A 25,034-nucleotide genomic window follows, 5' to 3' on the forward strand; every position below is an offset into this window, starting at 1 on the left:
CATGTAGGTGCATAGGCCTGTACAACCTTCAGTTTATACCGCTTATTAAGCCTAATTACGATGCCTGCAACCCTCTCATTAATGCTATAGAATTCATCTATATTACCCGCTATATACTTATTGACAAGAAAACCTACCCCTAGTTGTCGCCTCTCTGGTAAACCTCGATAACACAGTACATGCCCATCCTTCAATACAGTATATGCCTCATTCGGCCTCCTAACCTCACTAAGCCCTATGACATCCCATTTCATGCCCTCTAGTTCCTCTAACAGCACTGCTAAACTAGCTTCACTAGCAAGGGTTCTAGCATTAAACGTTGCCAGGGTCAGTTTCCAATGGCGGCCTGTCCAGCGGAGCCAGGCTTTCTTAGCACCCCCTGCTGCGTCACAGGTCTGACCGCCGCCGTGGTCAGTTGTTCCGCAGCCGCTGGTGACTGAGGGCCGGGGTTTTATGGAGCTTATCATAGGAGGTCATAGGAACGCTACGGAGCCGCAACCAACTAGCGCGATCCGCAGGGGAATGTATTTCCCCCAATATGCCCCCCCCCCCCTCACGGAGCTTTCTTTGGAGTATTACACATGTAAAACACTATTAACGTTATTATTAGATCAAGAATAAACTACCCTGTTAGCCAATGAGTATAATATGCTATGCGCATGCCGACGGTTGCGCCATCTATCCGATTTCAGTACCATTTTGCAATGCGCTTGTTTTGACAACCAGTTATGGTGGCTCAGGAGTTGGCACTCAGCTTATCAAATGTGTAAACTCTAAAAGCGGTTAGCATGAATAACTGATATGAACGCAAGTTTCATCACACCACCGTTGTGACAGAGAATCTGTCAGTTGTACAGTTCTTTACAATGCACCGAATAACAACTTGTTTAGTAACACAGCTTTCAGAGCGGGAATTGCTCTAACAGCCAACAATAGCAAACATATTATTACCTACTTTTATTGTTATACTTTATTTCCTGGCCTCTGCTGTTCCAGTTGCCTTATCGCATGAGTCGATCTACAGCCTTATGTTTTCTTATACACCGTGTACGTCATCATTTTTGCTTTGTTGCTTCCAGAAGAACATGACAGTTATTTGCTCTGCTTGAACTCCATCATGTCCTGGCCAACCACATATTCGAATCATGGTATCGAAATAAAAGTGGTCGATGGGATACAGACCCGACTCCAAGGGAAGGTGTTAACAACAGGGAGCGACATAATGTTAGATGGGCTGCTGAAATCAGCAAATTTGCGGAGATCAGATGGATACAATCAGTACAGGAGAGGGTTGATTGGAGGAATTTGGGAGAGGCCTTTGTTCTGGAGTGGGTATAGTCATGCTCTTGATTATAGGTATTTCTCATAACTTTACAGGCATTTCGAGCGCAGATTTGCTTCCGCACGAAAAATATTTGGTTTCATGGGGAGGCCATTCGCAGAGCGTCCCGTGCCAGACGGATTACTCGAGCTTGCTGCTCCGGAGCCCAGCTCCGGAGGAGGGCGTCCCAGGTTTCTTTCTCTCTGATTCCATCAATATGCCCGGGTCAATCGGGGCATTCCCAAATGAGATGGTTCTGATTGGCAATTATCCCGCATTTGGTGCAGAATTTTGGAGGTTCCCCTCCCTCTCCGTATAAATAAGATGGAAAGAATCGTTCAGAACTTTTCCTTTCTGTTCGATGCATGCTCTAGCTATGCCAGACATTCAATGAAAATGACAGTCCACAATTCTACATTCCTTGTTTTGCAGTTAGGTTGCAACGCAACAGCGCCGTCTTGCACACGAGCACGTGTACACTGCAACACCTAATTACCTATGATGTTAAATTATAATTTTATTTATTCGCAACGCAGTCCGTGTTGCAATTTCATTTGCATTATCAAAAAACGGCAGACGGAACATACAATAGCTCTATATAAAATGAAACCAAAAACTAATAGCTATTGCTTGAAAGGCGAAACTATTCCGTCTCATTAACCATCCACAAAACAAAACACTACCAACCTCTGTGCCAGTCTTATAAGGCTCAGTTGCCAAGCACATTCATGCCAAATAGCGCTTTAGCATGTCTTAATCAATTTAGACGGATTTAAACATCGGCCAATGTTTCAGACTATCTTCTGACTGATCTAAGAACAGATTTCATAGGAGCAATTAGTTTTTTTTTGTCGCGATATTTGTTAATAGCCCAGGGCATCAGTAGGGTATGAGATGAAGAATGAAGAAATGATTAAATGAATGGAAAGATGTTGGCTGATTTTATGAAGTGCAGGAGTGAACGATGATGTGGTCCCTGCGTCCAGGCGATATACGATGCAGGATTGCTTGCCGAAAGGCCAGCTAACGTCAGGTGCCAGATTCGTTTCGGTTTCACTGCTGGGCGGTCCCACAGCGAGTGTTGAATGTCGGCTTCAACATTTTCGTTTTTACACATAGTTCATCGTAAATAACAAAAAATGGTGTGGCACTGAGGAGTCAGCCACAGCTATGGCAGGAGAGTCGCCATTCGCGACGATTATTTGAGTGCCATCGATGATGGGTTCATGCAATGTGTCACCAGGATGCCTGCCGCGATGCCATCGCTTGTCAGAGTATACCAGCACACAGGTTTTCGCTGTGGGATCAAACTACGCTGGCTATCTTCACAAGCGTGGCATACGAGACTGCCGAAGAATGCGTCCAACGGGGTTGCAGCGAAAAAAAAAAAAAGAGGGTTTCTGCGCGAGGGGTCAAGGCCACGCTTTGCATTTCACACACGGTCAGCTGAAGTGGAACGATGCAAGCGGCAACCTCTTCATCACACGATAAGATCACATCCTGGCTAAGCGTCAGTTTGCTTCATGTCTGCGCATTCGACGTTTTCTTCCAAAATAGAGGTGAATTTACTATATATACACTTGAAGGCATTCGAAAAGACTGAGAAATTTCCAAGCGCCCCTATTTTATTTCCGGATTGAGAATACAAGCGACGGCTCGTAATCAACAAATCCTGACACGAGATGAGTTCTTCCTTTGATTGCACGTGTTTACCTGCTAATCTCTCGCTTTGGGTTTTGAGAATTTCTCCTGCTTCCATCCCCCTTATCAACTTCCGTCCATGCTCAATAGATCTAGAACACATCGCTATAGCACAGTTCTCTTAAAATGCGTCGAGCGTAGCATGCTACGGGAATTAAGGCCCGAAGTATCAAATTCGCCGACCTTATGATGGTGCGCCTGATGACATGGAAGAAATTTATAAACATATCTGTAAGTGATACTTTCACCAACGAAGGCAGGCTAAGGCAAATTTTTTGTAATTGATGAGATAAGGCACCCTTAATAAAGGCCCAACATTCGACGTGATTTAGAGGCCTGGTTTGTTTTTTCTAGCTCCCTATTTTCAGCAGACAATATCGTGCTTAGTTACATTGCCTGGTAATATGCAATGGACTGAAACTGCCTACCTATCATTTCTTTACGACGGTAATGTCTTGCGAGCGCACCACTTACCGTTCATATACTTCCCTGTCTTGGGTAATAAATAATCTGCAAGCGTTTTGGTAGTAACAAGGGGTGAGCATAATCAGCTGCTCGCGAGAAGCAAACAGAGTTCGTAAGACGCCGTACCAACCGCAATTTATTTAGGGTTACTATATTATCACTATTCCTAACACCGTCTTTCCCCAATAAAGTTTGTCGATAAATCGATCACTCCGGTGTTAATGTGCTACTTTTCTGTAGTTCAATGATTTTAATGGTACCCTGAGTCAATGGGCCTCTAGTTGCTTTGCACTTCGTGTCGGTAGTGGAGCACGGATCGCTAGCGGTACTTCGCGCACCACGCGCATTAGGGTTGCAGTCACGTCTGAGTTGTAGTCTATGCAGTGGCTGGTACATTGAAAGCGTATCTTATAAACTGTTATCTGCTCGTAAAATGCGTCTAAGTAATCGCAACAACGCACCCAAAAGCGTTCACATGCCATAGCGTCTTAGGCTCGGCTGAAGAGATCAAGGCTCGCATTTTTAGTTATGGTGTTCGTGCGCATAACTGGCAAGCTTTCAAACAAAATATTTGGTTTAGCTTGTGGGGTTAACATCTCAAAGGACTCAGGCTACGAGAGGCGCCGTAGTGGAGGGCTCCGGAAATTCCGACTATCTGGTGTTCTGTAACGTGCGCTGACATCGCACAGCATCGCATCCATTGAAAGGGGCCGCCGCGGCCGGGATTCGATTCCGCATCCTTGGGCACATTAGTCGAGCGCCTTGACCAATGCACAACGTAAGTGGGGTGAAACGAAATGTAATTGCACTCTGGTGCAAGTTTGAAAAAAGATATTGCCATCATTGTGTTGTCATCTTTGGTCGCGAAAGAGTTGAGAAAAAGAAACATAATCCCTGGGTTGCTAGGGAGCGAAAACTTATGAGAACGAGGCGCTCAGGCCGGCCTCGGGATTCTGTTATGGACACGCTAAGCACTGCCATGAAAACGGATATGGGAATAACTAAGGACACCTTTTTCATACAGGCTTTAAGCTATTTCCTTAAAGCAGCATCAGATAAATTTTGAAGATACTTAAGCGGCGATAAATCCCAATGTATTTCTTTACTAGTTGATGGCTTACAAGTTTCACATGCTAAATCAGTTGCAGACGAGTTTAGAAAATACTTTCAGTCCCACTATGGCTCCTCTTTCTCCCTTCTTCCTCCCTTCCTTTACGGCGCAGTTCAGGTGTTCACGGAACAAGCGTGACAGATACTGCGCTGTTCCTTTCCTTTGAACCAATTATTATTATTATTATTATTATTATTATTATTATTATTATTATTATTATTATTATTATTATTATTATTATTATTATTATTATTATTATTATTATCATCTGTATAAGCTTGGAAAGATAATAGTGCTGTTACTGAGCCAGAAGAGTTTTTGTCTTGCATGCCTGATGTTACCCAGGTAGGTAGTTATAACTTTCTTTTTTACCTTTACACTAGAAAAGTATATGGCCCCGAAAAGATACCAACAGTTTCCTGCACCTAGGCTCATTGGGGTTTTCCCTATTTGTTGATAATTTATAAGGCCGTGCTAGAGCAGTGCTTTGTTTCATCAGACTGGAGTAATGCCCCTGTCATTCATAATATTTAAAATCAACCGATCGCATGTCCGTTTCCAACCGCCACCCGATTTTCTTGGCACCGATAAGCTGCAAATACTAGAACACGCTATCTGCCGGAACTTGACCGCATTTTTGGAAGAAAATAATCTGTTATCAGTTGCTTAGCATGGGTGTCGACTTCGCGCTCGCTTTTGACAACAAAGGACAGATCGGGGCTATACTCTTAGTCTTTGACAAAGTCCCTCATTATAGATTATTAAATATACTTCATGCCATAGGAATAAAGTGTACATTCATTAAATTATTTATCTCTTATCTAGAAAACAAGTGAAAATATGTTCAAGTTGCCAAGTCCTGCTTGGAGACCTGATGCATGCAGCTTCAGGAATACCACAAGGCTCATTATAAGGCCAATTTTTTTCTTAATTACGTTAATGTCATGGTAAAAGCTGCACGCAGTTATGCTAAGGTGTAACTTACTTTTCGGAGATGACTTTACAGCTCAGTTAAATATCAAAACAACCTAAGTTAATTTTAACAAAAGTCTCGAAGGAATTTCGGACTGGTGCACGAGATAGGACATGCACTTCATTACTGATAAGTATTTGCTTCTCCGTATACGCAGGAACAAAACCGTTTTGCAACCTTCTTACTCTGTGACAGTATTCCACTTAATGCATCACAGGCTGTAAAATATCTAGGCGTTACTCTGTGTCTGGTTTATCCGCATGAACTTTTAAAATCCAATGTCCGTGTTAAGTCAGTAACATGTAAAGCGTTAGTTAGGCTATGTTCGGAGTGCGTTTCGTGTCTCTGGGACTCCTTCACTGAAAAAAAAAAAAGACATTTGCCAGGTTAGGAAAAGTCCAAAGAAGCGCGGCTAGACTAATTTGGAACAAATATAAAACAACTGACAGCCCTGCATGAATAATCAGATACGTTGGCCTTTTTGCACTTAAGGCCAGACGTAGTAAACGCCGGTTAAAGTGCCTATACCTCCTATACATCAACCTGATCCAAATGAACTACCATAATTTACTTACCGCTAACACTTCGCGCGTAAGCTACCGTTTTCATAATGGTAATACGACCCAATACTATGCCGCTCTTTACAACACTTCACAATTTTAATTTTTCCTAGCTCTAAAAGCGACTGGAATAAATTACCGAAACATATTGTCGATATACCTAGTGTTGATGTATTTATTGCAAATTTGCAGAAAATGCATACGTGATGTTCGTGTATTCCGGCGTTTGATTTCATTTGCGTCAGTTCATGCCCTGATATGTTGTAGTTGGTGCCTATTGTGTGTTGAGTGTGTAATCTTTTTGTGCCCATTCCTAGGCATAACCTTGTCATATGTTCCGTCTACCTGTTTGCCTTCTCTAGTCGGAGGCGCGGGCGTCCCGGTGCACACGGCCGACAGGGAGGAAGGCGCGGGAGTCCCGGTGCACAAGGCGAACAGGGAGGAAGGCGCGGACGTCTTGGAGAACATGGCGGACAGGTTCGATGATGACGACGATGATTCTAAGGAGGACGACGACGAGCGTACCAAGTCACGCCGCAACGAGCGTGCCCCGGTGGTGTGCTTCATTCGCGGCGCTGGCTTCGAACGGAAGGGCGTCGAGCGGTTCACATTGAGGAGCCTACCACTGGACAAGTGCACGCACGTGATCTACTCTTTCCTGGAAACGGACAACAACACGGGAGAGTTCATTTTCCGCAAAAGGGGCAGCCAGGACGAGAAGGGTGCGTCCCATGTCACTGATAAGTGCCGTGATTGCACGCTCAGGATCTGCAAAAATTTTCTTCCTTGTCTATATGCGAGAGACAGGCCTCGAATGACACCGATCGCTTGAGATGTCACGCGAACCACTTCGTGCTTTTGAACGGCTCGAGTGGACACCGAGGTAATGGTATTTGTTCGAGGGAGGGTGAGGGATACAGATATGGCCACCTCTTCTGTACTTTCCCTATCAGAGGCACTGATCATGCATCTCCTGAGAAGAACCATCTGTACATCCATTACGACTGCCGTTATGGCCTGCTGTACAATGTTGTCGACAGCCTCCTTTTAAACCACTCTAGGGTAGTTGCCGTAGCGCTGGTGTAAATGTTTACTGTAGCCGTGTGGGTGCGACTCGTGGTATTCGAGGCTTGTCCTTCGGCAAAAGAAGAACCAAAACTTCTTTCTAATTTCTATGGGGAGGTTGATTTCAGGAGGCTTTGCGCTTTCGCGATGCATTCATACATATTAAACATTTCTACACCTTTTTGGTGCAAAAAAGGTGCTCGAGTTTCCACGGGCTAACACCCTACGTGAAAAACGGCAAGGTAGGGGTAAGGCACTGTGGTTAATATTCAGAGGTTTCCGGTTGACTACCCGGAGCTGTGTGAAATGGAATGGGAGCACATAAGAAAAATCGAAAGAGAGACATTTGGTCTGAAATCCAAAAACCGCTGCAGCAGTGTCCTGAGCACTGTGAGGGCTGCCGCATGCTACGCCCTAACCAAGAACACAGCACCCGCTTTTAGACCCCAAACAAGTGACATTTGCACAACGAAGGAAGTTCTGTGGTGAAGCAGCGCTGCATTACTCATAAGGTGTCGACTGTGGGATAGCATTACGCCTTTAAGGGTGCAAATGTGTTTAGTGCGATATATAGCAGCGAGAAAGTGCCGCTCCATTGCGTGGTGGTTAGACGTGCGTACTGCGGGTAGAGGTGGCACTTGATGACCTCTTCTTTCGTGTTGTGGATGCCCAGATTGGTTAAAGTCTCAGAAGAAGGCATCACTGGAATTTATAGTTTAGCTTGCTGCGGTCCCCGGGAAAAAAAAAAGGCCCCATATTGGACGCGGCTGACGACGATCTATACGAGCCTCCTTACATCAGGTTACTTCATCACGAAGTGTTTGCTGGATATGTTTGATCAGGCGAGACGTTTGGTGTCTGATGCTGTCCAACTTGTGCATCATTTCGTCTTTATAACCATTTCCTGAAAATATCATTCCTAGTGTGCCAGTTGTGTAGATATAATTTCTTCATTTTCTAAAATTAGCTTTAGTTTACATGGCTGATGGCGATTTTTTAACTCTGCATAATGGCCACAGTACTAGATATTCAGTTTCTTGCGCGGAGCATGCTAGGCCCCGAGCGTCTGCGTATTGTTTTACCTGCAGTGCTCTTCCTACTTCCTCGACCATGCCGATTTACACCCGAATATCGGGATGTCGTCGTCGTAGCGACTTTGCTTCAGTTGTAATTAGGACGACTTCAAGAATGAAAAGCGGAATGTGCTACCTTTTGTTGGCTGCCGCGACCACACAAAAAGAAGGCGCTGGATACCACGGCCCATTTTTAAGTGTTACTGAGCGGTCTGTAAGAAAGGCACTGATGTGTTTGCGAGCTTTAGGTCCGACATCCAGATGCCCAAGGTTTTTCATATGGCCATCTGTGACTTATTTATGTGCAAGCCTTGTATGACTATGTAGGCGGGTGTCGCATGAGCGCTACCATGTCGGAGCTGCAAAATAGGAACTAGTTGGTATATCGGAAATATAATGGTTTATCGAATAGAGAGTCAAGGAAAGGTGTGCAAGTGACACAATGGTTAATGTGGGTTAACCAGGCAAATAATTAGAGCCAATTAAGTATGCAAATGGGGGCCAAGATGGCCGTTGCAACTTCCGGTTTCGGTTATCAGCTTGCGGTCACGTGCCTCAGTGCAGAAATGTGAAAGCCAGAGCGTTGCTCCTGTACATCGCGCCCCTTGTTGAACACAACCAGCGTTTCGCTGAACGCATCAAAGTTACCGGCGTTCAATAATTGGTTTACATGATAGGAAAGGCGCAGAATCTGTCACTCGCGGTATCCCGCTGACATATTTCGCGAACAACACAGCAACGCTCAAGCTTACTCATTTCTCCAGTGCAGATTCTGCAGTGTTCCCAAATATCGTTGATCACTCGTTCTGTATGCATCTTTGATAGTGGTGTCGTACAATCATGCTTCCCATTTAGCATCCATCTGCTAGCCAAGTTGGAGGCTCGTTTCCGACGGGGATTCAACTCGTTAATTTATGTAGACTTTAGCGCGCCTTTCCTTTCACTACAAACCAGAGGAATTGTAACACTTTGCTAAAGTCTGTGCCAGTCTATCAAGGAGAAAAATTCGCGGAATGAAAATAATGGTGCTAAAGGCGCTATCTCGTTTACTTAGAAGGTGAAGATTAAGCGTCCTCCTATTTTAAAGCGAAATCTTTACTAAAACCATTACGCGAACATACGTTACGAGTGTGGATTCGATGGTGCCCCCAAAATACGGCCTTATGATGAGAACACCACGAGATAGGAGTAACGCCGACCCCACAGTTGAATAAGCGCTGCAACGAACGCGCGCCAAGGAACGTCACGCGACAGGAGCAACGGTGTACCGCCCCAATCACACTCGTCGGAGAGTCGTGACAGATACTGGGCTTTTACTTTCCTGTAAACCAATTATAAATATACCAAATATAGCTTAGGTCCCCTTGTATAGCACTGCAACAAATGCGTGCCAAAGAAAGGAAATTCCCACTTTGCGGCATGAGGCCCGGACTTGCTAGGAAAGCAACACAGCAACGCTCAGGTGCGCGATATACCGCGTGTAGCAGCAACACGCATTTCGCAATCCTCCAGTGGAGACTGCAGTGCTCTTGGGATTCTGTGAAATGTTTTCTTAAGGTCAAATCCTACTATTTTTCGATAGTTCTGCTGATCACCGCTTCTTTTCCTTTCGCTATAGTGCCTAGAATATACTGGCTAGTGTGCCGTGCGGAGGGCGCTCTCAATGGGAGAAGGTGGCCGCACCGGCGATGCCTTCCAACTTTGGCCGCCAGGGGCGATCAGTATGACAGACCGCTTGGTGAAAATCTGGGCTTGAAGTATACCACGTTGTATTAGAAGAGGTCTTTTGTTCTTTAGATAAGCACGAAGGCTAGCGACTACAACGTGCTCCAGAAGCTTGACAATCTATAAAGTGAGTGACATTGACCTTAATTGCTGAGACTGGGGGGCTTTTCCCGGCAGCGTTTCTTTAAATACTGCTCCAGTGCTATGTATATTCTTTAGGATCTAATGCTTAATACCGGTTTTTGTAGTGAAGCCGATGGCTGACGTGACCTATTAACAATCCGGCTCTATCATAATAGGTGGCTGCTACCATAATAGGTGGCTGCCACTGAGAAAAAAGGAAAATAATGATACGAGAAACATGTGACTAAAGGTACTTCCTAAGCTTGTATACCCCGTTCTAGCTTGCGAGCGCTAAATTTGATTATCACATAGCTTCAATGATGCTGCATAACATATTGTACACGTGGTTTTAGAAATCAGGAAACTGAAAAATTAGGGCCACATTTCTCTTCTTTCTAAAAAAAAAAAAAAACTCTTGATTGAGTTTCATTGCACTTTTACGGATAGATTCCCGCCACATAATCTACACAGTGAAGTACGTAAGTTTTGTGATGGGACCTTTATGCCCCTATTGCCACTGGGCCGTCAATGCCCTCTTGTGGTAATTAGAACCTGGTTCGTTTTGCAATTAAGCGCGTTTAAAGAAGCGGAACTAGACGCGCAATAAAAAGTAGCAAGTTTGAAAGCCCCGCATTGTTACCAGTAATTAGTAGATATTAACCAACGTGAACCTACGCTTGTTTTGGACCAAAAATGAACATAACTTTCACTGCCATGCATTTGTTCATAACGAGCGCAAGCCGCACAATAGCGAAACAGTGTCGCAGTGGGATTCGCAATGCAAATTCTTGCACCTTTCGTATTCTTTTTAATGTCGCAGATATTTTGAAGGAGCTTAGCAGAGTGAAGCTCGACTCGAGAGGCAGAAAGATCCAAACGCTCGTCAGCTACGGCTCTGGAGCTCATGTGCAAAGCTTGCTCAATCGGATACGCGACGGCAGAAAGATGAACCAGCTCGTGAGCCACATCAAATACACGCTTCGAACATTAGGCATGGACGGCATCAACTTTCATCTGGAGGGCCCCGGACCCGCAGTCTGCAACAAAGATGACGTCTCGACAATACTTAGGTTTATCAAGGTGAGGATGCGGCGGTTCACATTTTCCGCACTGTGCATTAATTGACGAAAATAACTGTATATTAGAAGGCCCTTGGTGCAGTCTTTCAGAGGTGGCAAATGAATTCATGCGCCATTTATAGATAAGCTAGTAGAGCTTCATGCCGGAGCTGAAAGGAAAGCTAAGAAAAACAAGGCAATGTGCAATTTTCACTTAGACATAGCAATTTGTTCCAAATAAGCTGGTGAAAACAATATTTGCCTTAATATGACAACCGATTTTTGACAGCCTGAAGATGATAACCGATTTTTGACAGACTTTCTTACTTTCTGTGCCCGTGTTGAGAATTGTGAAGGGGCACTCAAGGGATTTTTATTGTACGAAACAATGCTACTTTTTCGAAATGTAACCGAAGTCGTTAATGCCTTTTATTTCTAAGGCGGGACGAGGATCACTTAAACAGCCCGTAAGCTCTAAATCTGTATAAGGTAGCAATAACCCATTCAGCCTGTATTTCGAGAAAATCGGGATTCCGTGGTTGAGAAGGTTATACCGTTCTCTGGATTTTTCGAGGAAATTTGATTCATTGCCCTTATTTTGCCTGAGGTATAATCTATAACTCATAGCTTAAAAAAGCGAACGATTTTCCATCCTCGTTAGAAGATTAGATGAATTTCTAACATAACTTCAAAATGGACGTTACTAATACATTTCTAAAAAGAATGTTGTAGTGTACGCTGCCAGAGGTACAAGATTCTCTGAAGGACAGGTCCATGTGAAAGCTATACTTAGAGATGAAAAAAAAAAAAAAAGCATGAATGTTGTATGGATACAACGATGCCCAATATGGATGGAACAGTTTTTTCTTTCGCGTTTGGCTTCTTGTACGCGCCCTGCGTAATCAGAAATTCAGAACTCAAGTTATGAAATAATAAAAAGTACCTAGGTTACCAAGTTGCAACCGCCAATTAAACTCAATTAAAAAAATCTTGAACTCTTGCTTTGTATTTTTGCAATGAAGGAACCGTTATGGACGAAATCGGGACATTCATAATGTTTATCATATGCTTTCAACAATCTAAAGCGTTCCCAGTACCTTTCTCAACGTTTCCACCTGTGCTCTAACACACTCCAGCTCTGAGACAGCAGCCTCTGTCAGTGAACACGTGGAAGCAAGAGTGAAGACTGTGTGCGCGGTTGACTACATTATAACTGTCACTATTTTGAGTAGTTGGATGATTACAGTGCCAACAAGTGCTAAGGATCGAGAATGCAACCAGGATATTACACTGAGGCAGAAAGAGTGCTCGATTCCTTATCAACAACTATGTTGCGGGGAGCACGCGAGAGCCATAGGGGAACCACACACGTTTCGAAAGCTGCCGGAAAGTGGAAGCCAACACTACCACAAACACAATGCACAGTATTTTGGCTTCCTAGTTAGCTGTTATAGGCAACAGAGGTATGCAATGAAAGTTTTATTTGTGCATTTAAATGAAATTACAGATCTTTGTGAGCCCATTTGTCAAAGTATGCGCCCCATCATTTCATCTTATAATATTGCTCGAATATGCCCCTTAGTACGCGTTTATTGACCGCATTTTATCTCCCTCTTTTTTGTTTTCTTTTATTTTCCGCACCGTTATCTTTCCGACGTTTTCCCTCTAATTCTCTTTCCCACGCAGTGTATCATTTTAGTGTATTCTAGGCCCCGAATAAATTCTCTGTTTAACGGGTTTCTCTTTCTCTTTCTCTAAATGCCGCGTACAGCATCTATTACCAATACGCGATGAACCAAGTCGCTAACCGTGAGCATTCAAAGCATTCCGCGCAGCTACCTCAGGAGTCACGTGGGGGATCACGCATTGCGTTTCTATGAAGTTTTCACAAGCGGCAATAATAACACATTTTTAAATGCAAACAGGAGAACTAATTTATTCTCGTGCGCAAAATCCTTCCCCCATTTCATATTGCCGCTGCCGTTGCTTAGGTATGCGGTTTTGGCGCTGTTGCACTGACACCCGAACGCAGAGAATTCTCGTCAGCCGGCTTAATTTTCATTGCAGAACCTCCGGCACGAGCTCATCAAGGGAGTTTTCATCACGGCTCAGCTTCCTGCCTGCCGGGACCCCAAGTGCAACATATTTATGAGCGAGCGCATGGCGAGGTACGCATGCCGCCTGCACTTCTAAAGCGTGCTTAATCCCAGAGAAAGCATTACCAGGAAGATTAGATGAAAATACCACCCATATAATGTGCAGCAGCCTCAATTCCCGCCTTCAGAAGCAATTACACGTTCGAGTGTGTGGAATCGGTTGTGAAGCTGTCGTAAAAGGTGACCGCTGCAGTGGCTAGACTGAAAATTGTCATATTCTAGCCGCCACTTTTAGCAGACTTGAAAGCGGAGCCTTGTTTTACGGTGCCTAAATATTTTGGGCTGTACGATTCTCTTTCACCACTGATTTCTGAGCACTGCAAATGCTACGTACGTGATTTGAAACTCCAGACCAATGCCACTTTCGTACTGCTAACTTCGTCACCGGCATGTCGCCTGAAGGAGAGGTTAAATTCGGACAGTCGGTGGCAGAAAGACAACAGACTCCTTCGCTTAGAGTGTTTGTCAAAAGTTGAAAGTCCAAAGGGTTTCATTTTTAGCAATGCAGTTGAGCTCTTGTAGCTTGGGTGGAAGGTTTGAAGAAGGGAGGATGCGAGTTTTCTTGACCTCAAAAGCTAAACCCTTAGGCCCTAACTTTAGACAAAGGAAGTGCATATAACGCTACTTTAACACTGCTTGATTACGCGAAGCTTGAAAGACTATTGCATTTGGGGAATTGCTGGTTACATTTCCTTTTTTTTTTGTTCTTAGCAAAAATTAAAACAAACAAACAAACAAACAAACAAAAATCTAGTGTCTAATTAAAAGTCGCGCATCTTGCGCACTGCTCTGCTATAAACTCGTCTGTCGCTCTGATGCGTAGTGACTGTAATGGTGTCCAGCCAGTAATAGTGCCCAGTGTTTCTAGCTACAAAAGGAAAGAAAGTTCTGAGTATAAAATAAATGATTAGGCGATATTATGCGTGCCGCGTAAAGTTTGTCCACTTTGCGTATACTATTTAAAAGTCATTTTCGACTTTAGTTGAAAATTATCGAGTAAATTCATTCTGTGCAAGCTGTTTTCAATCTTTCACATTAACTGACCCTGCACGCCAACGAAATATAACCCATCACGCCTGTCGTTTATAAACCTGAGGCCGAAAAATTAGGTAAATGGGATGGAAGAAAACTCCCATTCGAAACTTCCAATTTGTTAAAATAATAGCCTTGTGACATTTTTGGAAGCTTAAAAGTTTCAGCCATATACTTCCCGTGATGTGCCCGGGCGAGTTTGTTTCGTGTTTGCATTCGACTGGACATCCTGGTAGAAAAGTACTGAGTATATATCAGCTTGTCCGTTTATTTTGAGGCTGATAGAAAGCGCTCACAATATTTGCTGGTTGTGAAAGAAGATATGACGATGTGCTTACCGTGCATTTACGACATGTGTCGGCTACAGCTGCCGAGTTAACTCTCCTGATGGCAGCTACCGATTTCACGGCTACACATGACAGTCAAGCTTTAAAGGCTATCGACAAGTATTTAGCAAATTCTGTGTTGTAGTAAATGTGCATCACCTAATTCCCGCGGTTCCCCCTCGTACAGTAACCCTTCTTTCGGCTTATTGCGATAGTAATGCCTGATTATGGTCTCGCTGGAATTGAGGTGGGCATATGTTGATGCTCTGTGCCTTCATGCAGGAATCTGGACTATCTGTTCCTGATGACTTTCGACTACAGGCTAGACGACCTGTCCAAGACTAAGCTCACTAGCGGACTTTATCACTACAAAGACCAACACGGTCCGACAAAAATTGAGACGGTAAGTCACCAGGAGGAAACAATAAGTCGCTAACGCAGAAAGCGATATACGTGTCGGTTGACAAGTTAAGTACAGAATGTAAACGAAATAAATTGTTCAGAAACATATGTCCTTAGCCGACGAAATAATGTGTCAGTACTTTTCACTTCATCGTTATTATCATCATGCGGACTGTACCCATTACAGGGCGAAGGCCTTTCCCATATTTCTTTAACCCGGTCTTGTGCTAGCTGCATCCCTGTTAACTTTTTAACCTCCCCTTCAGTACGGAATATATGCTTATCCAAATGAATAGAAACGTGCACCTATAGCGACCTGTCGACCTATTTCAAAGAGATAGGTCTATAGATTTATTTTACACACACAGCCGGAGAGTTTTGCAGCCTATAAGCTGTCTGTGCAGCTTGACTAGGTCTAGGAAACCCATGCATTGAATAGCATATGGATAGTAAGCAGTCTTTCGCGGAACAAAATGTGGTTTTTACATATATCATATTGGGCAGGGTTAGAACCGCATTTGTCATTTATAATTAGTACGAGAACATCATATTCCCGTGTATTGGAACACTATTGTATTTACGCCAGTAAGACGCGTATCCAGAGATGGGAGAGCAGAATAAACTAAGAAGCGGGAGCCGATGAAAAGTAAATTATTTGCAATATCTTAAAGTTGCATAAATTATCGACTGGAAGGATGTTATTACGCTTGGAAGAAGTGTTTAGAGGAAGTGATGTTATAAACATCGGCTAATATTCGAACTGCTATTTTCTTTTGTAATACCAGAAATTTATTTTTCTTTTAGTCACTGTTGCCCACACTAAACTACATATAGTATAATGAGGTGGACCAAAAGTGATAGAAAATAATATGCCTCTGCCCGTGCCTATCCTAAACTACAGTAGCTAAGCTGTGAAAAATAATGCGTAATAAATTTACAGTTTACATATCAAATGAAGTGTTTCACGACATCGCAACAATGCTCTGCGGAAAGAGGAGCATTTCTTACACAGGTGGTAAACGTGGGCATCCCAGGTTAAAAAACTTGAAAATATACTCCAAAAGTATATTTCTCTCGTCTTTCTTTCTTTCTGGTTATGTTTTATTCGTTTCATTTTCTTCGAAAGACGCACAACTTTAAGGTGGCATTACTTGCCTTCTTGTGTCATGGACCAGTGTTTACTTCGTACTACCTCTGCATGTTGTTTCCATTTCCCATCCCAATTCAGCTGACGAATGCAATGAGTGGCGGTGCCCAGTCACGCAACGGTGAATGCCCTTGAACCTGTTACCTCAGACCAAACTTGACTGTGTAAAAACCCTCGATCAAAAAGACCGCAGCCTTGCCGAGGGGAAAATTAGTTTTAATCAACAACGAAGAAACTAGTGCATCGGTTGGTGTCGCTATTTACTTTTTATTTCCACGATTTAGTGTATCCTATTTTATGTAAACAATTGATATAGAAATATAGCACTGTTTTACCGGCACCAATATATTGGGAATGCAGGAATCTTGCTTGGGCCAGTGGAGCGACGCCGGGGTTCCCAAATACAAATTGATTCCAGGCATCGCCACTTATGGCCGCAGCTTCACGTTGGAGAATCCGGCATACAACGGAGTCAGTGCCAAGCTAAACAAAAAGCACCCGCTAGGCTATGCAGCAGGCATCACCAAAACCGACGGCTATATGAACTACGTCGAGGTGAGGTACAAGCCTGTTTTTAAAATGCATGAAACAATGCACGCTGCGTGCAACAAGGCCCGGCGCTGCAGTTATTGTAATGACCTTTCATGTCATCGTGTAAAGAATTCGCCAACAATTGCCTGCAGGTATAATTATTTATTTAACTTTGATTTCATTGCCTACAACTGTAAAAGCCCGCTTCCGTACACGCTTTTCTCACTTAAATTTATACGCACGAGAGATCTGAGCTACTAGTCATAGTACATGTCAAAATTAGTGCTCTACGCAAGTAGTACTAGAACCTCTTTTACTCACAGCCAGTTCGAAAAAAGGTTTGGTTTATGAGGTTTAGCGTTCGAAAGCGAGACCCAGGCTGCGAGAGACGCCATAGTAGAGGTCTCCGGAAATTTAGATCACCTGGGGTTTTTTAACGTGCACTGACATCACCAAGCACACAAGCGCCTTGCTTCTTGCTGCCTTAGAATTGCGGCCACCGCGGCCAGCATTCTATCCTGCATCGTACCCCGGCCACGACGGCCGCGGCAAGGTTCGTAAGAGTTCTGAACAGCAATGTGAAACGGCGTTCTGCATGTCAAGATCTCTTTACGCCTAGCGTACTTAGGCGCCTGCTCTGGCACGACTGAGCTCCAAGATAAACAGTTTCATATCACTGAAAATATTTTCTCACCTTGTTTTCAGACGTGCCAGCGGGCCAGTTACAAGGGCTGGAAGCGCGAATGGGTGAAATTCGCAGCGACGCCGTACATCTACCACAAAGATCAGTGGGTCAGCTACGACGACATTGGCAGTGCCGAAGTAAAAGTACGCACACTTTCCTCGTGTGCTAACCTTTGTAAAAACGATATGTTGTTTCATTTGGGCATGCGGGCTTGCTGAATAAGCACTCCTGCAGACTTTGTGCCATCATGGTGCTGTTGGATGTCAGCTTTCAGGAGTGCAGCTTAGCGTGTGGCAACTACCCGTTTACCTGACTCAGTATAGGCAAAGGAGTAGACGATTGTGCAAGGGAGGACTCTATTATGGATGCCACAGGATGGTGGAAGACCGCAGCTGTGCAATGAAAGTGTTCTTAACGTGAAAAGCGGCGAATGTATGGCTTACGCCAACAATAGAACCCGGTCTGGTTAGTAAAACTCGTTCTTACAAGATGAGCACAGAAGAGACGAGAATTGATTCTTATATTTTTAAACAGCGCTTTTTTGACACCTAAATTTAATTCAGAAAAATGGAAAGTGCACTCGTCACCATAACAACGATGGCGGCGGCAATAAGCTAAACGGGAAAGCTCAATGCAAACAAAAAAAAAATGATTCATTCTCCTTCTTTTTAGAAATTCACCTCCTTTACTTATTAAGTGTATCAATACTTGTTCAGACATGGAGATTACTAGTTTTACTCAGCGTTGAAAAAGCCTTTAGCTATCTTAATGGAAGTCGGTGTCTGCAAACTTAATCGTGCACTGAGAACTACGGTCTCAATTGCATTATCTTCAGTCAGTGCAAAGACAGATGAGCGCTGTATACCTCGACAACCACCTTTCCTGATTCATCATGTTCCCCAAGGCGTTTTTGATACTGCATGCTCGTCACTCACAACAAAACAAAAAAAGACAGGCAACGAAATGCTCTCACAAATTACACAAGCATACTGAAGTGGAACGTAAAAATCCGCCAGATGCGAATAACATAATATAAACTCTATTTGGAGGGCAAAGCACGAGTAGAGCAAGGAGAGGGAGTTTCATATCTATGCCTGGTATCTCTTAAAACTGTTTACAGATTTGCACTTAAAAAAAAAAAAACCTATAAGAGAATGTGGTCTGTGGAGATGCGCTTTGCAGTAAGATGGATAGTATTTATGAACGTTATAGAGCTCAACGATTAGAGAATTCTATGATTTAAGGGGTAATATCATATTTCAAACTTGATGGTCGTTGACGTCAATGGTCAGTGCCATTTTTAAATGTTTTTATCGGCAATGAAGTTCTAAATTTCAAACCTGAATGATTTGTGTCTGGAAGCTCATGAAGCTGGCTTTCACGCAATGGAAATGTATGAAATGCGTCGCTTTTCGCTTTTTTGATAAGGTAGAGGATGTCATAATTTTCTCGTTAATGTCACACGCAGCGACGCAATTTTGCAAATTTTTAAAGCCTGAAGACCAACCCAAGGAGATTTGAGATATATATGTATATATTTCACGTCCGATATTTCGAGTTATATATTGCCGAAAAAAGAAACTTATATTTGACGCTGACATGCTGAGTTGAGCTGTGTAATCAACAAGCTCTATGAGGCACACAATGTCTGACTTAGGATTCAATCCACCTGCAGAGACCGCAGCAAGGTATTTGCTATAGTTTTGGATTGAAGCTCCACTTCTCGCTACAGAGTTAAAGGTCAAATCAGGTTTTGGAAATGACCTCGAACGGGAAGTGCACCGCCGCTACAGCTGTGCGCTACGCAGTCTCGTCCGTCGCCGCCACAACCACTCGCTTTCGCCAGCTGTGTTACATTGTTCATCCAGTGATTCGAGCTTGCAAGATAAACAGCCAGCGTTCACTGCCTAGATAACCCGAGAAGGGCTGCTGGGCAGGATGCTGCTCCTTGCCCTACGGGGCTGGGAACCCAAAGAGCCCGCGCCGCTTTCGGCGGATAGAACAACGTTTAACCGTGACGATGTTTAACCGAGTGCAACAAGGTTCGGCTAATTTGAGCCAAAGTAATCTTTTTAACTCGGTCAGCAGTAAAAAAAGTGCACTTGTGTCTTGCGCGACAAAAAACCCAAACCCGAAATGTCCACAAGAGGACGAAAATTACACTAGAACTTTTCAAAAAGAAATGAGATGAGCATGAAATCTGCCTTGCCAGGTGGTTGTGCGACGAATAGGTCACGGCGCGAAAAATGACCATTGTCCTACATTTTGTTCACAACAGAAATAATAGCATTCTATTTACTGAACTTCACGTAGTTTACGTTTGCAGACTGCATCCCTGAATGCAATTATCGTTTGCACGCCCGTCTTTATTAGACATTAAGCTTCGAATTTAGATATGAAATTACTTTTGCGAGGCGCGAAACTTTTCTTTTTTTTTGAAGAACTCTTGCTATGATGATTCTTCCCTTAAACTAGTTGAAAGTAAAAATGGAGCGGTTATCAGTTCTGCTTTTTTTAGCAGAAGTTTTTAGAACGCTATAGGACGACACAGCGAGAAAAAAACGCAGGACGGCGCTACCCAAGAAAAAGGTATTGCAAAAGAAGCATTCCCCTATGCTTTATCATGTTTTCCGTCTGTTGGTTTCCTTATACGTTGTAAGCTATCAGGAGACGAAACGCCACACGGGACAAATTCGTTATGCCTGCAGGAATTTTGCGTGCATAAGGGTGTCGTTTCTTGATTATTCGCTTGGGTTGATTTCTAAATTCAGTTGCGAAGTTCTCAGAGTAGAGATGTACGCGAACTTACCGATAGAGGCAGTCAATGAATACTGATTCTTCTCTCATTCCAAAATGAGCGTGAGTGGTAGCTAGTAACAATTAAATGAATACTGCTATTAGTTTATTACTACACAAGATATGACATTTACTCTCTAATTTGCTCTGTAAGTGGCTGCCTAACCTGACCTCGAGAGCGGTTTTTGTGTTCTGTGCACTGGCCACTTTAATAAACCACGGACTAGAGCACGGATGAGGCGTTGCACGAAGGAAATAAAAAGAAAATTTAAGGAAGATTCTGGCTTTCACTAATATAACAATAATATGCTCTGTTATAAGCATCACGCAGGTAGGACGCAACAAGAACGAGCGCTTTATTCATGTAGCTCCTTTTATAGCCCGCCGGTGACGTTGTCATGACCACGTGATGTCATCACGCGGTCATGACAAGGTTTGCCGACGGCGCATCATCTCCCCCCCCCCCCCTCCCCCCCCTTAAAGATTTAAGCGTACAGGTGGCCGTCGCTGTCAGGTTGATTTTCGCAAACCTCGCGGGCCAGTTTCCGTCTCGGAGGCTTCTGGGCTATCTTGCGACGTGGTCGGAGCATCTTCCGCAGGTTCTGCTTGCTAACTTCTCCAGGGGTTCTGTTTTCTGATTCAGTCCGACGTCTCAGTTGGTCCAAGCGCCGCCGCTGAAGACCTTGCGCCGAGTCAACGGAGGCCATCCTGGACCCCTGTTGACCATGCACTACTCCTGGAATCCACCTGCGTCTTGCTCTGAAATTGCGCATCCGGACCGGTTCTCCAACATCAAATTTAGTCGCACTTACTCTTGGCTTAGCTTTCTGACGACTTCTCACCGGGTGTGATGCAGTCCATCTTTGTTCTTATCTGGTAACTGCATAAGTGTTCCGCGGGTGATTTGCCATCCTTTACAGGCGTTCGGCGATATCAGAACAAAAACCGAGGTATACGCATTTCCAGATCTTTTCCAGAGTTTTTCTTTAGCCCTTCCTTGAGCGTGCGGACAGCTCTTTCGGCTAAACCATTCGATTGCGGGTGATAAGGGGCTGTTGCGAGTTGCTTTACGTTGTTTCGTGCCAGAGCTCGCGAAAAACGGCGCCCACAAATCGTGGACCGTTATCGGAGATGAAAGTTTTTGGAAGGCCGAAGCGCGCAAATATTAACCGTAGTGCGTCGACCATTATTTGCGATGTGGCCATTTTCACTGGGATTGCTTCCATCCATTTCGTTTTGGAGTCTACGACAACCAGTGCCATATGTCCGTCCATTGGTCCTGCGAAATCTGCGTGTCTCCGTCTTTCTAGGTATCTGTGCTAGTGGCATCGCAGCAGCCTGTGCAAAAATAGAGCATGATTTTACCAGTCGCTCTATGTCAGAATCTAGACCCGGGTACCAAAATAGCGTTCTCACCGTGCTTTTCATGGCCGTCATACCCGGATGAGTCTCATGAAGCAGACACAACCTACGCTTTGCCGCCGCCATAGGTAGAACAATGCGATGCCCCCAGTACACCAAATTGTAGCTCACGGTTAGCTCTGTTCTGTTGATGTACGGCCGGAGATGCTCAAGATCCAGCGGTTCCCGCGTGGATTCGAATCCCATCCTCGTCGCCACTGTTATAGAGCATCACGCAAGTAGGACGCAACAAGAACGCTTTATTCAGGTAGCTCCTTTTATAGCCCGTCGGTGACGTTGTCATGACCACGTGATGACATCACGTGGTCATGACAAGGTTTGCCGACGACGCATCACGCTCGAGCTCAGCTTAGTGACCAGGGCCGGCTTGCACGATAAAGTCCGAGCTAAGTCCAGACTTAAAGGGTGTCTTTAGAAAGACCACGCTTATTTGAGACGGCTCGTGTTCCGAACGTCGAACGCTTCGGGTTCATGTTCACCAGAGTGGCTTCCCAGAACGGCCTCAGCACCCACTTGGGGCATTTTTCCTCGTAACACAATCTTAAGCCGCAAAAAGCAATGGCACGGATTTTACACAACGCAAAATTGACGGAATGTGTACATCTTACAGCAGGGACAGTGCCAGCGCATCCCTGTATTTCCCTAATTTCTCTACTTAGACACCTGGCGTCCTTGTGCCTTAACCAAGACAGCACTAGAGTCGTAATCATACAAGCGACTTATTCAAGTCAGGACTGGAGCCCAGTCTTAACTCCAGTCTTAAGCGGCCATGCTAGTGGCCTATTCTTTAGACTCCAGTTAAGTCTGGACTTAGCTAAGACAGTCTTAAGATTGTTTTGTGCAAGCGGGCCCAGGTTCTTGCTGACTGTGAGTATTATCTGATAATACTTCACTTCCTTTTCTCCAGAATTGACCGCTCGAGTGCTGTAGACAAGTGTGACTGGTTCTACATGTTTGAACCAAATAGCACTTAACGCACTTTGGAGGCTGAATCTTTTAAAGGGCTTCGCTAAGAAGAAAAGAAGTCTAAAAATTAATATTCAAAGCCAACAAAGGCATTTCTTTGTCAATGTATATAAACTACCTTCTAAATATTGCTTCGTACGAAGATAAAGCAGCGAACACAAAAACCCCGAAGACAGGGACAAAAAGAACACGGATAAGTGTTAACTTCCAAATAATGGCCATTAGAAAGAAGCGCTTTTGTGTTCGCTATGCTTCAGCAACTAGCCCAGACCCACACCTTGCTAAGGTAAAGCAGCTTGATTGGCGGTGTGTGCTCCGCGCAGTTATGCCCTTGGTTGTGCGTTATGCGCTTCAGTTTCGCGCGTTCCTTATCACGTCGACCACGCCCGAGAGCATATAGTTGGTCAAAAGTATTCATAACTCAGCGCTTCCTTTTCAACCATCAGGTTCATTCTGTCTATTTTACGGCTCTAGCGTGTTCCTGCTTTACACATTGTGATCGCGTGTCATCGTAGTGTGAGCTACTCCCTACTTAGTTCTTTCATTATGCTTTTTTAGTGCCTCAATACCAGGCGCACGTGTCCGGGCTCAAGCGGAAGCTAAAATTTCAATACGCAAGAGGGAAAGCTCTGAAGATAAATATTTACTTTCAGAATAAAAAAAGAAACGAGTTGACCTTGCCATGCGTGTGACACGCATTTACGCAGCAATGTTATATCACGAAATTGTCGCTAAATGTTTACTAAATACAGTATACGACGAATATTGTTGAAAGGCTTCTACACAGTTCGAGCCCTCAGAATCTTTCTGTGCAGTGGATGACTTGGTACCGTCTGGTCTACCTTATTTCAAAATAATTCAGCGCAGAAGTCGAACGGCATCGTGTCCATTGAAAAAAATAGGAACCACGTGGTCCGCATTTGGCCCTACTGCATTGGTATGGCCTGTCGTTCTGCAAAGCTCCGAAACCTGAATTCGAAAACTTTTTGTTTCAGAGAAATTGATTGAGCAGGTGTCGTTCGCCTTAGATTAGTGAGACACTCTTATTATTTGTGTGATTTATACTTGGACAATTTTATTTTCTTATTGGCTGCAAGACCGAAGGCTTCAGCTTGGCCTTACCGCGGACGCGTTTTTATAAAGTTAGTATGTGTCTACAATAAAACAAAAAAGAAAGGTCATCGTCTGCAAAGTCATTGAATTACCTTCAGCTGCGAAGCGAAGGAAATATGGGGATACGGAAAATAATTTGCACATAAGAAGCAGTGTAACCACAGGGCCACGTACTGAGCAATATTAGTAATAAACGTAGAAATAAAGAATGAAATTGTTTGCGCCGTTTGGTCATTAGAAAATTTGAAGATTAAAATAGGCCGCTTTTAATTGTTTTGCTTGGCTAATTACTTATCCTCTTGCAAGCCTAATCAATGTGATCTTTGTTGATTTTTGGAGCTGAAATGTATTCTGTCTACACCGAATAATTTTGGGCACTTACTCTGTAAACCACAGTTTGGCGGCCGCAATCATCCCTGTTGCTATGAGCTTGCCTTTAATACAACGATACAGAAAATATAACAACAACGTCTCACATGATTGCTGCCTCGCGGTTCCTTCCTTTGAGTTAAATCACTTGTGGCGTACTTTCATCATATGCTATGCGTAGTTCTCATTAATCCTGCTTGGTAGGTTCAAGGCACACGTGGCTCCGATTAGCGAGACGTACCTTCAAAAAAAGATTGCGAAATATACAGCCGTAGCCTACTACTGACATTCAACAGATGCCCTCTGAGCACAAGCCCAGAATCAAGCTGCGTATTTTTTTAAATATTGAATTCACTTTTATACGTGTACCCCACATGTACGAACCGCCACAGGTCACGTGGTACCGGGATCGCTGGCTGGGTGGCGTCTTCCTGTGGTCCCTCGACGAAGACGACTACGCGGGAAAGTGCAAGCAAGGAGAGCGGTACCCCATGGTGAACACGGCATTCAAAGTGATGAAGGACTACCGGCCCGTCAACCTACACCTGCGAACGAGATAGGTACGCCACAGCACGGCGCATGCGCTCAACTGAAGAGCGAAAATTGGGCGGCTATGAATGATCAGTAACATATGTCAGGCCGGAGCATCACTCCCAGAAATATATAATAATATTTCCACTCTTGCATCTTTAATAACACATTATGCTAAATAAACATAAATATTGTCACGAAGGCAGTGATTTACGTGAAAAGGTAATAGGGCAGAGACACAGAATCAAAAGCTGGTCTAAGTGCCAGCTAGAACAAGGAGCGCACGAGAGCTTTCGTCCATCAGGCAGCACCTGAAACCACCAGGTGGCAATATAAATGAACGTGTGCTAGATGCATTTAAATGATGCTAGGATGAAAATAAA

The 25,034-nt window shown here is 44.0% G+C and overlaps 1 protein-coding gene across 1 annotated transcript in view; it reads left to right on the plus strand.

The window, feature by feature from the left end:
• LOC146199119 (chitotriosidase-1-like) overlaps window positions 1-25,034 on the plus strand; it is a 39,200-nt gene that overhangs the window by 13,354 nt on the left and 812 nt on the right. Inside the window, exons 2-8 of the mRNA XM_084592044.1 lie at window positions 6,449-6,853; window positions 10,938-11,197; window positions 13,243-13,343; window positions 14,972-15,092; window positions 16,599-16,793; window positions 17,475-17,597; window positions 24,513-24,680. Coding sequence (XP_084448170.1) covers window positions 6,449-6,853; window positions 10,938-11,197; window positions 13,243-13,343; window positions 14,972-15,092; window positions 16,599-16,793; window positions 17,475-17,597; window positions 24,513-24,680 — 1,373 coding nt within the window. The remainder of the gene's footprint in view (window positions 1-6,448; window positions 6,854-10,937; window positions 11,198-13,242; window positions 13,344-14,971; window positions 15,093-16,598; window positions 16,794-17,474; window positions 17,598-24,512; window positions 24,681-25,034) is intronic.

Source organism: Amblyomma maculatum, chromosome 2 (genome assembly GCF_055883805.1).
Source record: "Amblyomma maculatum isolate TAMU_Amacu chromosome 2, ASM5588380v1, whole genome shotgun sequence".
NCBI lineage: Eukaryota > Metazoa > Arthropoda > Arachnida > Ixodida > Ixodidae > Amblyomma > Amblyomma maculatum.